This window comes from Suricata suricatta, chromosome 1, assembly GCF_006229205.1.
Source record: "Suricata suricatta isolate VVHF042 chromosome 1, meerkat_22Aug2017_6uvM2_HiC, whole genome shotgun sequence".
NCBI lineage: Eukaryota > Metazoa > Chordata > Mammalia > Carnivora > Herpestidae > Suricata > Suricata suricatta.
In genome coordinates, this window is record NC_043700.1 from 33,851,691 (window position 1) to 33,864,383 (window position 12,693).

The following is a 12,693-nucleotide window of genomic DNA, read 5'->3' on the forward strand; positions in this document are numbered from 1 at the left end:
GATAATGTGTGTTCCAGTCATACATTCTGGAACCAGGGAAATAGCCACAGGACAGGTTCAGGGAGGCGCTGGGCCCACTGTGAGGACAACCTGAGCTGAAACTCCATTGACCACCTGACCTCCATAGCTCCCTCCTCTGACCGGTAGTCCACCATGATGTTTTGTGTCTCGTGGAGGCAGTGTCAGTTCAGAGCCAGGGTCCAGTAGTCCCTGAAGGTCTGATTGTTTTCCTTTTCCACAATGTCCAGTTACCCTGGTAAAAGGCCTTAGGTTCTGTTGGGAATGAATAGGGGAAACATTACCAGTATAAGTTTTTGGCAGCGTATCAGGGTTCTACCTGAAGGGGACTCATCCTCTCCTTTATTTAAAGGCTTATGGGTCTGTAATATGCCACAAGTCTGGAAGTTGATTGAGGGCCCCTGGCACTGTTTTGTTCACTTGACCTAAAACTTTAATGCTTCTACAGATGTAGTAAGAATTTACTTCCTCTGTTCTTATTTCTAGGAACACCATGATCAACTAATTAAAGCCATAGGTCTGTGCAAGTCGGACTTTTCTGATTGCTCCTTTGACTGTGTTGCTTATTACAGTAACCATATCTACCCTGCCTTTGCCATTGAGTGCCATTGGACCTGGCCCTGGCCACTCAGCATTCAATTACTCCTTTGGCATTTATGTTTTATAGTTCAGTGACTGTAGTTTTTAATGGCAACTGGCCTACAGAGAAGAGTGATGACAGAGCAATTTAAACCTGGTTGGGCTCCACTCACAAATTTATTTCTTGGGGCACTTCAGTGGCTCAGTTGGTTGAGCGTCCAATTTCAGCTCAGGTCATGATCTCACAGTTTGTGAGTTTGAGCCCTGCATCGGGCTCTGTACTGACAGCTCAAAGTCAGGAGCCTGCTTCTGAATCCTGTGTCTCCCTTTCTCTCTGTTCCCCTCCCCCACTCATGCTCTTTCTCTGTCTCTCAGAAATGAATAAATGTTAAAAAAAATTTTTTTTTAAATTATTGCTCACAGTTATGGTGGAAGGTATGTCTGCTGGACTTTCTCAGAGTGAGAGAGTGGGTCCGAAATAACAATCCTATTCTTAACACTCCAATCTTAACTAAGCCTTTGAATCATTTCTTCTACCTTAAACCAAGACAGGTCCAGCATTTCCAACTTGCTCAGGGTGAGTTACTTTTGGTCCATGTTTCAACTAATTATAACCAACAAACTTTCAAAGGTCTTTTAAATCTCTGACCTGCAGCATTACATGTAGAATCTCTACTTAGGAAGCCCACACAGAACAGTAAATTTGGCCCGATCCAACTTTATTTTCCTTCTACCATTATCTCACACCCTTCATTTCCATTCTCACAAATGTTCCCTGGATTTCTGTCTTGATAAATTAGAAAACTCAAGTAACTTTTTTTCTTAACTGTTTATTCATTTTTTAAGAGAGAAATGGAGACAGTGTGTCATATACACAATTACCCAGATCCTTGATCCTTATAAGGGATTGATTAGGAATAAGCAGTGGTGATATTTTGCATATCTTCCTGTCAGATCATGCTATGGGCTCTCAGTTCTTTGTTATTGCAGATAGAGTTGCTAACATCTTCAAATGTAGTCAGGCAAGAGAGCCAATCCGGAAGCGCAGGAATGAATTAAGAAAACTGATCCTTAAAGCCTGTTCCTCTAGAACCACTCTTAGTATCATTATCTGTATTAGTTAGGGTTTTCTGGAGAAACAGAACCATAGGAAGTGTGTGTATGTGTGTGTGTGTGTGTGTGTGTGTGTGTGTGCGCGCGCGCATTCATTCACTCATTTATTAATTCTAAGGGATTGACTCACATAGTTACTGGAGCCAAGTAGGCCCAAGATTTGCAGTTTATAAACTGCAGATCCAGGAGAGATGATGGTATAGTTCTAGCCTGAGTCCAAACGCTGGAGAACCAGGAGAGCTGATGATACTTCTAGTCTGGAAGCCAGCAGGCTCAATAGCCATGAAGAATCAGTGCATTAGTTCAAGTCAGGAGGAAGGAAGAACCGGCCTTAAGACAGGCAGGCAGGAGTAATTCTTTATTACTCAGGGGAGGGTCAGGTTTTTTGTTTTTTTCTAGCCATCAACTGATAGACGAGATCCATCTACATTAGGAAAGCAATCTCTGCTACTCAGTCTATTAATTTAAATGTTAAACTGATAAAAAAAAAAAAGAAGCACTGTCACAGAAACACTCAGAATAATGTTTGATTACAGATCATGGGCTCTCAGTGTCCCATACAAGTGGACACATAAAGGTAACCATCATAATTATTACAAGCTAATGAAGTTCAGAGTAAAAATATGTATTGGGGAAAAATCTATAAAAAATGGTGGATTGTAATATTCATTTATCTTCTTTGTCTGCCAAAACCTCTCAAAATAGAAAGGAATAAATAGGGAATACATCTTGAAGTGGGAAATCCATGAGATTTCAATAGTAGCTAAAGATTTTACCAGTTTTGAAAAACTGAAAGAGGACAGAAAACAGTAGAGAGTAGTGGAATCTGCACCTTACAGAGCAGACTGATGGGATGTAAGGAAGAAGACTGTCTCTTAGCCAGGCAGAACCCTAAACAGATTTAGGTTTGCAGGTCAGATTTGAAAATACTTGGTATAGCTGAGTGTGGGGTGAAGCATGAGGCAGAATATGGAGTTACGTTCAGTCTAGTCATGGAGAGGCCAGCTTGTTGTCCTATCTGCCTGCTTCTCCTGTCTGGCCAGCAAAACTTCAGCAAGCAATTGCCTATTCCTCCAGGTCAGAGGTGAGAAGCTAGGACTTTGGGTATATACGTTTGGTCATCCTTCTGTGAGATGCCTGTCTCCCTATCCTGACCATAGTATACTGTTCCCTTCTTTCATATGTAACTGAAGTATAGAGGAATTTTTACATAAAGTTGGACAGTTGTCAGAGGAAATGGAACAAAAAGACTGAGACAGAAAAAGGAAAGAAAGATAAAAGCCTGAGAGGATCAATTAATGATTTTTAAATCCAGCTAATTTAAATCTTTGGAGAAAGAAAGTAAAGAAAGTGGACAATTGTGAAATTACAGAGTACTTGGTGAAGAAAAATCCTAATAGCTTCCGGAGACAAAAACGGAACAAAAGAAAAATAAACCCAAAGCAAACAAAACCAAAAATAGGTCACCTATAAAGGAATGACATTGAAAACTGAATCTGGAAGACAGGGGAGCAATAGTTTCACGTTTCTGAAAGATTCTCAAACTAGAGTTCTGCTGAAGTATCAATCAAGTAGGAGGGCACAATAAAAACAATTCAGACATTCAGAGGCTCAGAAAAATTATTTTTTATTTATATTTTCTTAGGATATAATCCAATGTAATGTTTCAGCAAATGAAGAAAGAAACCAAAAAGAGAAAGACTTGTAACCTAGGACACAGAAGAATGTCAAAGAGAAATTCCAAGATAACAGCTGTGTGCCAGGCCAGGCAAATAATCAGTTCATTTGGAGCAAGGGAACTCTGAAGGAAGGTTTCTAGAGGAAGCAGGAACTAGAAATGGCATGGTAGTTTTTTTGTGTGTGTATGTGTGTCCAGTCAGGGGTTGACTATTGATATGACAGAGGCCAATTGTGTAAGAAGAAAGGCAAGTATTTGCTGTAGTGAAAACAAAGGCTATCTAAGAAAGAAAATACACTCTTAGTACTTAGCTTTGAAATCAGCAGTGTTTTGTTCTAACTGTTGGCAAGGAATACTTATTCCCCACATCATTGTTTCCTTGTGGAGGAACTTCAGCACTTCTGGGTTTTGAGTGACTTCAGCAACATGGGTGAATAAGATGTTCCCCCACCGCCACCTCAACAATAACAATTTGGTATCCATTTATGGACAAAAGTGCCTTTATAGGAGTGGATGGATACAGTATCATATGTCAAGATTACCAGGAAGGAACTTTGTCCACTGTGTGTTAGGTAATAGGCATAAAGATCTCATTGCTGGGTGTGGACCCTTCAGTGGCATGTTTCTGGCTCTAGCCCTTCTGGGCTGCACTGTGTAAGTCCCTGGAAAAATACTGTCTTAGATGATCCCCAGCAAGATGAAAGAACCTTTGTGGAAGTCCAGGTTTCTAGTAGAGAAGTTCCAGAACAGTTGGAGCAAAAGTATATGAGTTTGGATACATTAGAGAGGAACAATTTTACTTTGCCCACATCACCCCTTACCCACAGTGGCACAGCTTAGAGCCAGATAAATCTTTTCAGCCTCTGGTTTATCCTATGAGGTTAAGTGAGAGTGGTGAGTGGGCACCTGGCTTTCCCAGCTGTGCAGGACCCACTCTCTCTCACCTCAGCCAGAGTACTGACTTGTGAGCTGCATGACTGAGAGGGGGCAGAAGAGGCTGGGAGAGTGGCACAAAACTCTTGGAGGACATTAAAAGGATGTGATTACATGTACTATATACTATATAGGAAGACTGAAATCTTACCAGATACCTTTTATGACCATGATGGTGTGTAACTAGGAATCATCAACAAGAGAAAAGCTAAAAAATTCACAAATATGTAGAAATTAAGTACCATATTCCTAAAAACAACCAATGGGATATCAAAAATATCTTGAAACAAACAAAATGGAAATCGACAACAAACTAAAACTTATGGAATGCAGCAAAAGAGTTCTAAGATGGGAGTTTATAGCAATACACATCTATGTTAAGAAAATGAGAGATTTCAAATAACATAACTTCATACCTCAAGGAAGTAGAAAATGAAGAGTAAACTAAGCCCAAAGTTAATAGAGGGAATGCAATAACAAAGATCAGGGCAGGTAAGTAAAATAGACACCAGCAACACAATAGAAAAGATAGAAGAAATAAGAATTTGTTTCTTGAAAATATAAGCAAAATTGACAAACCTTTAGTTAGGCTATGAAAAAAGTGTACTCAATAAATAAAACCAGAAATGAGAGAGGAGACATTACAACTTTTACCACAGTAGTAGTACAAAGGTTCATAAGAGACTACTATGAACAGTTATATGCTAAGAAATAGGATACCTTTCTAGAAACAGATAAATTTCTAGAAACCTATAGTCTATCAGGACTAAATCATGATGAAATAGAAATCTTAATAGGCCAATAACAAGGAAGGAGATTGAATCAGCAATCAACAATCTCCCAACATAGAAAAGCCCATGACCAGATGGTTTAACTAGAGAGTTCCACCAAATATTTAAAGAAGAACTAATGCCAGTCCTTCTTAAACTCTTCAAAAAATTGAAGAGAACACTCTGAAATTCGTTTTACAAGGTTAGCATTACCCTGATACTAAAGCCAGATGAAGATAATGGAAAAAAGGAAAACTACAATCCAATATCTTGGATCACTATAGGTGCATAAATTTGTAACAAAAATACTAGCAAACTGAATTCAAAAGCACATTAAAAAGATCATGTACCATCATCAAATGGTTTTATTCCTGGAATGCAAGGATAGTTCAATATAAGCAAGTATATAAATGTGATACACCATATTCATGAAATGAAAGATAAAATTGTGATCCTCTCAATATATGGAGAAAAGGCATTGGCAAAATAAAACATAATTTCTTGATAAAAACCTTTAAACAAATTGAGTATAGGAGGAATGTACCTCTCTATAAAAAGGGCATACATGATAAACGCATAGGTTACATAATGCTTATTGGTAAAATGTTGACAGCTTTTCACCTAAGATAAGAAATAAGACAGAGATGTCCACTCTTACCACTCTTACTTAACATAGTACTGGAAGACCTAACAGAGCATGTGGGCAATACAAAGAAATAAAAGGCATCCAAATCAGAATAGAAAAAATGACATTGTCTTTGTTTGATATGATATGATCTTTTATTTATTTTTTGATATCATTTTTTAAGTAGAAAGTCTTACAGACCTCCAAAAAAACTTAGAACTAATCAATGAATTTGGTAAAGTTGCAAGGTCAACATAGTGGAATTACTTGCATGTGTATATACTAACAGTGAACTAACTGAAAAATAAATAAAACCACCCCATTCACAATCGTGTCAAAAAAATAAGGTGCTTGTGAATAAATTTAAGTAAGGAGGTAAAAGTTCTACCCACTGAAAACTATAAGACTATGATGAAAAAAATTGAAGAAGACATAAATAAATGGTAAGATATCCTGTGTTCATGGATGGGAAGAATTAGTATCAATAAAATGCCAATACTACCCAAAGTCATCTGTAGATTCAAGGCAATCCAATGGTATTTTTCACAGAAATAGAGCAAACAGTCCTACAATTTGAATGAAACCACAAGGATCCCAAAAAGCCAAAGCAATCATGAGAAAGAGGACCAAAGCTGGAAGCATACCATACTAGGGCTGATTTTAAACTGCATTATAAAGCTATAGTAATCAAAGCAGTGTAATACGGCATAAAAATAGATGCACAGATCAATGGAACTGAATCGAGCCCAGAAAGAACCCCCTTCATATATGACAAGAGAGCCAAGACTACTCAATAGGAAAAGGATACTCTTTTCAGTAAGTGGTATTGGGAAAACTGGACATACACATGCTATTGAATATTCAATGCTATTGGACCCCTATCTTACATCACTTTCAAAAATAACTCAAGATGGATAAAATTAGACCTGAAACTGTAAAACTTCTAGAAGAACACACAGGGAGAAAGCTTCTTAACATTGGTTTTGCCAATGATTTTTAAAAATATGACATCAAAGACATAAACAAAAGCAAGAATAATTAAATGGGTCAAATTAAAAAGCCTCTGCACATTGGAATAAATAAAAAAGTGAGAAGACAACCTTTGGAATGGGAGAAAATATTTGCAAATCATATATCTGATAAGGAATTAGTATCCAAAATATGTAAGGAATTCATACAACTCAATCCAATTTAAAAAATGTGCAAAACACCTGAGTAGACATTTTCAGAAAGAAGACAACAAATGACACACAGGTATATGAAGAAAAGTTCAACATCACTAATCATCAGGAAGATGCAAGTCAAACCAATTAGATATTGCCTCATCTTTGTTATATAGTTCTCATCAAATGTCAAGAGGTAAGTGTTCATGAGGATATGGAAAATATGGAACTCTTTGCCCCATTGGTGGGAATGTAAATTGGTACAGCCACTGTGGAAAATAGTATGGAATTTCCTCAAAAAATTAAAAATAGATCTACCATGTGATCCAGCAATCTCTCTTCTAGGTGTGTGTCCAAAGGAAATGAAAATAGGATCTTGAGGATATATCTGTACTCATATATTTATTGTAGCAGTATTTACAATAGCCAGGATATAGAAACAACCTAAGTGTTCATCAGCTGATGAGTAGATAAAGAAGATGTGATATATACACACAATGGAATAGTATTCTGCCATGAAAAAGAAGGAAATCCTGCCATTTGTGACAATATGGGTATATCTTGAAGGTGTTATGAAGGTGAAGAAAGTCAGGTGGAGAAAGACAAATACTATATGAACTTACTTATATGTGGAATCTAAAAAGCCTAACTAAAGAAATAAAGCAGAATGGTGGTTGCCAGGGGCTGGGGTGGGAAGGTAGTAGAAGTGGGAAGATGTTAGTCAAAGGGTATAAACTTCCAGTTGAAAGATGAGTGAAGTCTGAGAATCTAATATTCAGCATTGTGATTATAGTTAACGACACTGTATTTTATACTTGAAAGTACTAAGAATGTATCTTAAATGGTCTCACACACACACAAAAAAGGTAATTATGTGGTGTAATGGAGGGGTGAACTAAGCCTACTGTCAGAATACAAGTTTATCAAATCAATATGTTGTACACCTTAAAGTTATACAATATTATACGTCAACTATATCCTCAGTAAAGCTGGGGGAAAAAAATAACACTCTCAGCCTCAGTGTGTTCCTCTTTCATACCCAAGGAAAACAAAGTAACTGATGTAATTAATGAGTTTGGGAGAAGACACTGGGCATGGGTGCCTCAGTCCCTTCTGTCTTCTCTTTTCAGATCTACCTGCCTGCAGAGGGGGTACATTCTGGTCTGCTCTCTCAACCATGCAGTAAGATTAGCAGGGCAGGCTCTGCTTCTGTGGGGGGAGGCCTGTGGTTGTCCAGAGCAGCCTGTGATTAGGCAGGTAAGTTGGATTTTGGGGTGCAGTTTTAGGAAGCCCATTTTGCTATTTACTTTAGTCATATTAAATGCCATATTGCTAATAAAGATGATACTTTAATTTACAGTTGTCAGCTTCCCCTGGTGTTTTTTTTTTTTTTTCACCTTGCTCTGAACTTGCTCAGGGAATAGTGGTGTGCAATGTACTGATGGGATAATATCCCTGTGTGAGTGGTATAAAAATGAACCAATATTTACTTTGAGAAGGTGAACAAGGAGCATTTGGATTCGTGTTACAAAGCTGAATTCTAACCTATCGTAAAGGACATTAGTTGATAATATCTAGAATAGATAAATCAAGAAATAGCATATAAGTCATGGAGATGAAAAGTACACCACAGGGAATATAATCAATAATATATGGAAAGAAAGTTTTTAAAAAAGATTATGGGAATGTCACATTTTCACAAAAATATTGTGTAAAACAAAAACTCAAGGTCCCCTGCTGATATCCTATTCATTTCCCTTCTTTTGAAACTCATTCCTCGGGGTAACAACTATTAGCACTATGTTTTCTCTGTTCAGTTCTCTTTCTGGGCATTTGCAAATGGATATACTCTCTACCACCCCCATTAGACTTTAGGATTAGACCTTAAATAATATTCTGAAATGTTTTTTACTCAACAGCACAGTGCAGTGTCATTATATGGAGAGTGGCAATGCTTCATGTCATTATATGGAAATCTACTTCATTCCATTATAGGAATTGACTTAACCACACTCCAGAAATGTGTATTGTCTGTAGTTGGTTGGTTGGTTGGTTGGTTGGTTGGTTGGTTGGTTGACTTTACCAGCACTGAACATTCTTCCACATTTAGTCTCATCTACTTTTGTGAATACTTCTGTAGGATAGATTTCTTGGAATAGATTTTTAAATTAAGGGGTACATTCATTTAAAATTTGATAGAAACTGTCAATTTACTTTTCAACAAGGTGGTAGCAATTTACATTCCACTAATTATATATAAGGGTGTCTTATTTTTGATGCTATTGTATATTATCAGTCTTTTTATTTTGATTAATTGACAAAAAGCCTCATTAGTATTTTGGTTTGCGTTTCCCTTCTTGAGCTCTTTTCATACCTTTATTAGCTCTGTATATCCTTTTCTGTTAGTATTTATAGCTTTCTGTTTTTCTGTTGGGTTATTATTTCATTATCATTTTTAAGGGCTCCTCCTATATAAAGGATATTAACAGTTGTGATTTTTTATGATTTGTCATTTGTCTTTGCTAAAATATGAAGTTATTTCAGTTTTGTTTTTCTTTGCTTTCATGTTATGCTTAGAAAGGTTTTTTGTATTCCAATAAAATATAAAAATTTCCTGATGTTTTCTTTTTGTATTTTTACAGTTTTGTTGGGCTTTGAATTTTTTGGCACAGTTTAATTTATTAACATTTCATTTTACTTCTGTGATCTTAATGTTGTTTTAAAATGTTTTCTTAATATTTCCTGCTTTATCTTCCTCTCGTTGTATTTCACAGATTTTTTTGAGTGTTTGTGTGTTTTGTATGAATTTGATGTGAACATTGTATATCTTTTTCTTTCTGTTATACTAATTAATTTTTTAATAGCAAGAGAAACACATTAATTTATTTTCCTCAGCGATGTCAATAAGAAAAATGCTATCTGCTGATTTCTCCCGTGTAAGATGGACCTGTGTTACTTCCAATCCTTCACATACTACTTTGTTGGTGTTAGTGGTGTTGAAAAAATGTTGGCTTTAAATTCTAGTGTGACTGTATTTTAAGAGCGTTTATCTTTTTGTGTTTTATTCAAAAATATTTTCTTTTTGTGTTGTGTTAGTGTGTCAGCATTTATGTACAGCGGTAGCAAATACTTGGTATGTGGACCTATACCAACATATTGATGGAACAAAACAAAAATAGGATGGGTGGGGTCCTGGCCTTTCTGGTCTCTACCAAAGGCTAGACTCTGGGGACTTTGAGCAGGGTGACAGTTTGGTACTCGTTCAGGTCTATATTCTTTATATGTTTATTCAACATTTATTTAGGGGAGCAGCCAAGCAGTAAGTGGGAAAAGAGAACTCTTCAGCTTCTTTGTATTATCCCAGGTAGCTCAGCTTTGGCTGCAAACTCACATCCTGAAATCAGTAAGCAAGTCCTGTAGTTGATTTCATCTGCCCTCCTTCACCTGTGTTTATTGGTGTTGGGGGCTGGGTTGTGTTGATGAGGACGAGCTTACTGCACCCCTTCAAGCAGGTTATCAGGGTATCCCTTCCGGTTTGGTTCTATGCATTCCACAAAGTAAACAATGTGAATCAGAACAACGTTTTCCACTAAGAACTTGAAGTTTTCTGTTCCTTAAAGTTTGCCAGATATTAACACATTTCATCTTATTTCTGTGAACTTATTTAACGCTTCAAGCATCTACTCTAAATCAGTTATTGAAAGAAAAGTCTCCTTTTAGTTGAATGGGGAAGTTATTGGTAAATGCCTCCTCAAAAACTTATAGATTTGTAAAAGAAAGTATTTTGAAATCTTTATTTGGAGAAATGGGTGGGTAGAGGACACGTGAGGAGGGAGAACTGTAGAATCCTCTGTACTTTAAAAATTTCTGATCATGTAAATATATTTCTCATTTAAAAATTAATTGAAAATTATTAGAGAATTTGGGGATCCTCTGACTCTACAATAATGTTGAAACCTATGTGTTTTTAGAATAATAAAGGTAGCTATTAATATTGTCTTGTACTCTGTTCTTTATTTCATTAGAGCATTTAAACATTCTGATTTTGTGTAGTTGGTTGCCTAATAAAAATTTTAAAATAGCACTCCACAATCTTTAAGAAAAGCTAGCCTTTTTTTCTAACTTATCTAAAAAGAACAGCTTTTCATTATTCTTTTTTTCTGGAAAACTGGAAAATTTCTAATAAGTTTTTAGCTGATTCCTTTGGGTCTGTAACGTTTTTAAGATATAATGATACTTTTTATATCTGTTTCAATATTTAGGACTCATTTCTCTTTCACATCTCATTGCATGAACTAGAATTTCTAGGAACTATGTAAGACAATAATGATTTATTTTCAATAGTGCTTTTAATAGAAATGCCTCTATTCATCATTAATCATGATATTAATAGATAGGTTTTGTCTTATCAACAAAGTATAGCTTTATTCTTATTTTGGAAGACTTTTAAAAATTTAATTGAGTTTTAAACTTTATGAAATACTGTTTTGATACATGTTGTACTAATGACAATTTATCTGAGGTATGATTATAGATTTCCTATCATTGAGCCTTTTTTATAAGAGTCATATCAGCTCTATCTGGTTACTTTTGATTTGGAAAAGTCCATTTGTGAATATTTTACTTGGGCTTTCACGTCTATATTTGTATGGAAGGATAGATTATCATTTCATCTTTGTTTTTAGCCTTTGTGTTATCCTTCTCGTTTCTGATTGTTAGTTCTATGTTAAGTTCACTTATTTTCCTACATTTTCAAATATATAATATGGAAGTTAGCTATTCCTTGAATGTTTAAACTGATTCACCATGAATTAATGTGTGCCCAGCTCTTCTTTTCTAGGTACTTGGTTAATGTGTTCTCTTTTCCCTTACTCATTACTTCTTTTTTTTTTTTCAGATCTGTAGAAACTTCCAATGTGTAAATGCTTCTGTTCTGAATTATGACTGTGATATTCAGAAAAAGTGTCATGGACATGGGGTAGGTAATATTCTCTTCTGGTTTGTTCATTAAACTAGTGCTGAATCGTGAGAATTCTCGGTGAGGGTTAGGTGAGACTTCCCAAGATTTTTAGGTTTTTAGATATTGGGGGATTTAGATACCTGACAAATTTTTCATTCTTAAAAAGAGTGCCTGTGGATTTGCATGGATTTCATCCTTTCTCTTGGTTTTTATTCTTGGGTTTATGATGTAGAGCAATAGTCACAATTAACTAAAGTTGGTTTTTTTGACTGTTTTGAAGGTCTGTAATAGCAATAAGAATTGTCACTGTGATAATGGCTGGGCTCCCCCAAATTGTGAGACTAAAGGATATGGAGGAAGTGTGGACAGTGGACCTACGTACAATGGCAAGTATATCGAAGAAAATTCGTGTGAGCGTCCAGTAGCCCATGTCAGAGAGTGGGCGTCCTTGTACCTCTCCATCATTTCTCACACTAGTTATCCATTAAATATGTTGATTCTGCCTCCTAAATTTCTCATGAATGTTTCCATTTCTTTATCCCTAAGAAATACCTTTAATTTCTTGTCTGGATTTACACGATAGTGCCTCAACTAGGCTCTCTCTTCCCCGTCCTGCTTCCTGTAATCCATGTTCCATACTACCTTACAGAATTTATTTTGTTTCATTTTATTTTTTTCAGCTGTTTATAATTTATATTTATTTTTAAAAATTCAAGTGTAATTAACATACAGTGTTATATTAGTATCAGCTGTACAATATAATGATTCAAATATTCTGTCCATCACTCAGTGCCCATCACAGTAAGTATACTCTTTTTTTCCTTCCAATTTTTATTTAAATTATAGGTAGTTAC

General features: G+C 35.9%; 1 protein-coding gene across 3 annotated transcripts in view; it reads left to right on the top strand.

Annotated features, from left to right (window-relative positions):
• ADAM9 (ADAM metallopeptidase domain 9) overlaps positions 1 to 12,693 on the top strand; it is a 122,510-nt gene that overhangs the window by 94,293 nt on the left and 15,524 nt on the right. For 2 of the 3 annotated variants that reach the window (XM_029936284.1, XM_029936287.1), the window contains 2 exons: positions 11,777 to 11,857; positions 12,120 to 12,225. In XM_029936284.1, the coding sequence (XP_029792144.1) occupies positions 11,777 to 11,857; positions 12,120 to 12,225 (187 nt within the window). Of the gene's footprint in view, positions 1 to 8,009; positions 8,208 to 11,776; positions 11,858 to 12,119; positions 12,226 to 12,693 lie in introns of those variants that run through there. The other variant, XM_029936293.1, reaches the window with a different exon arrangement.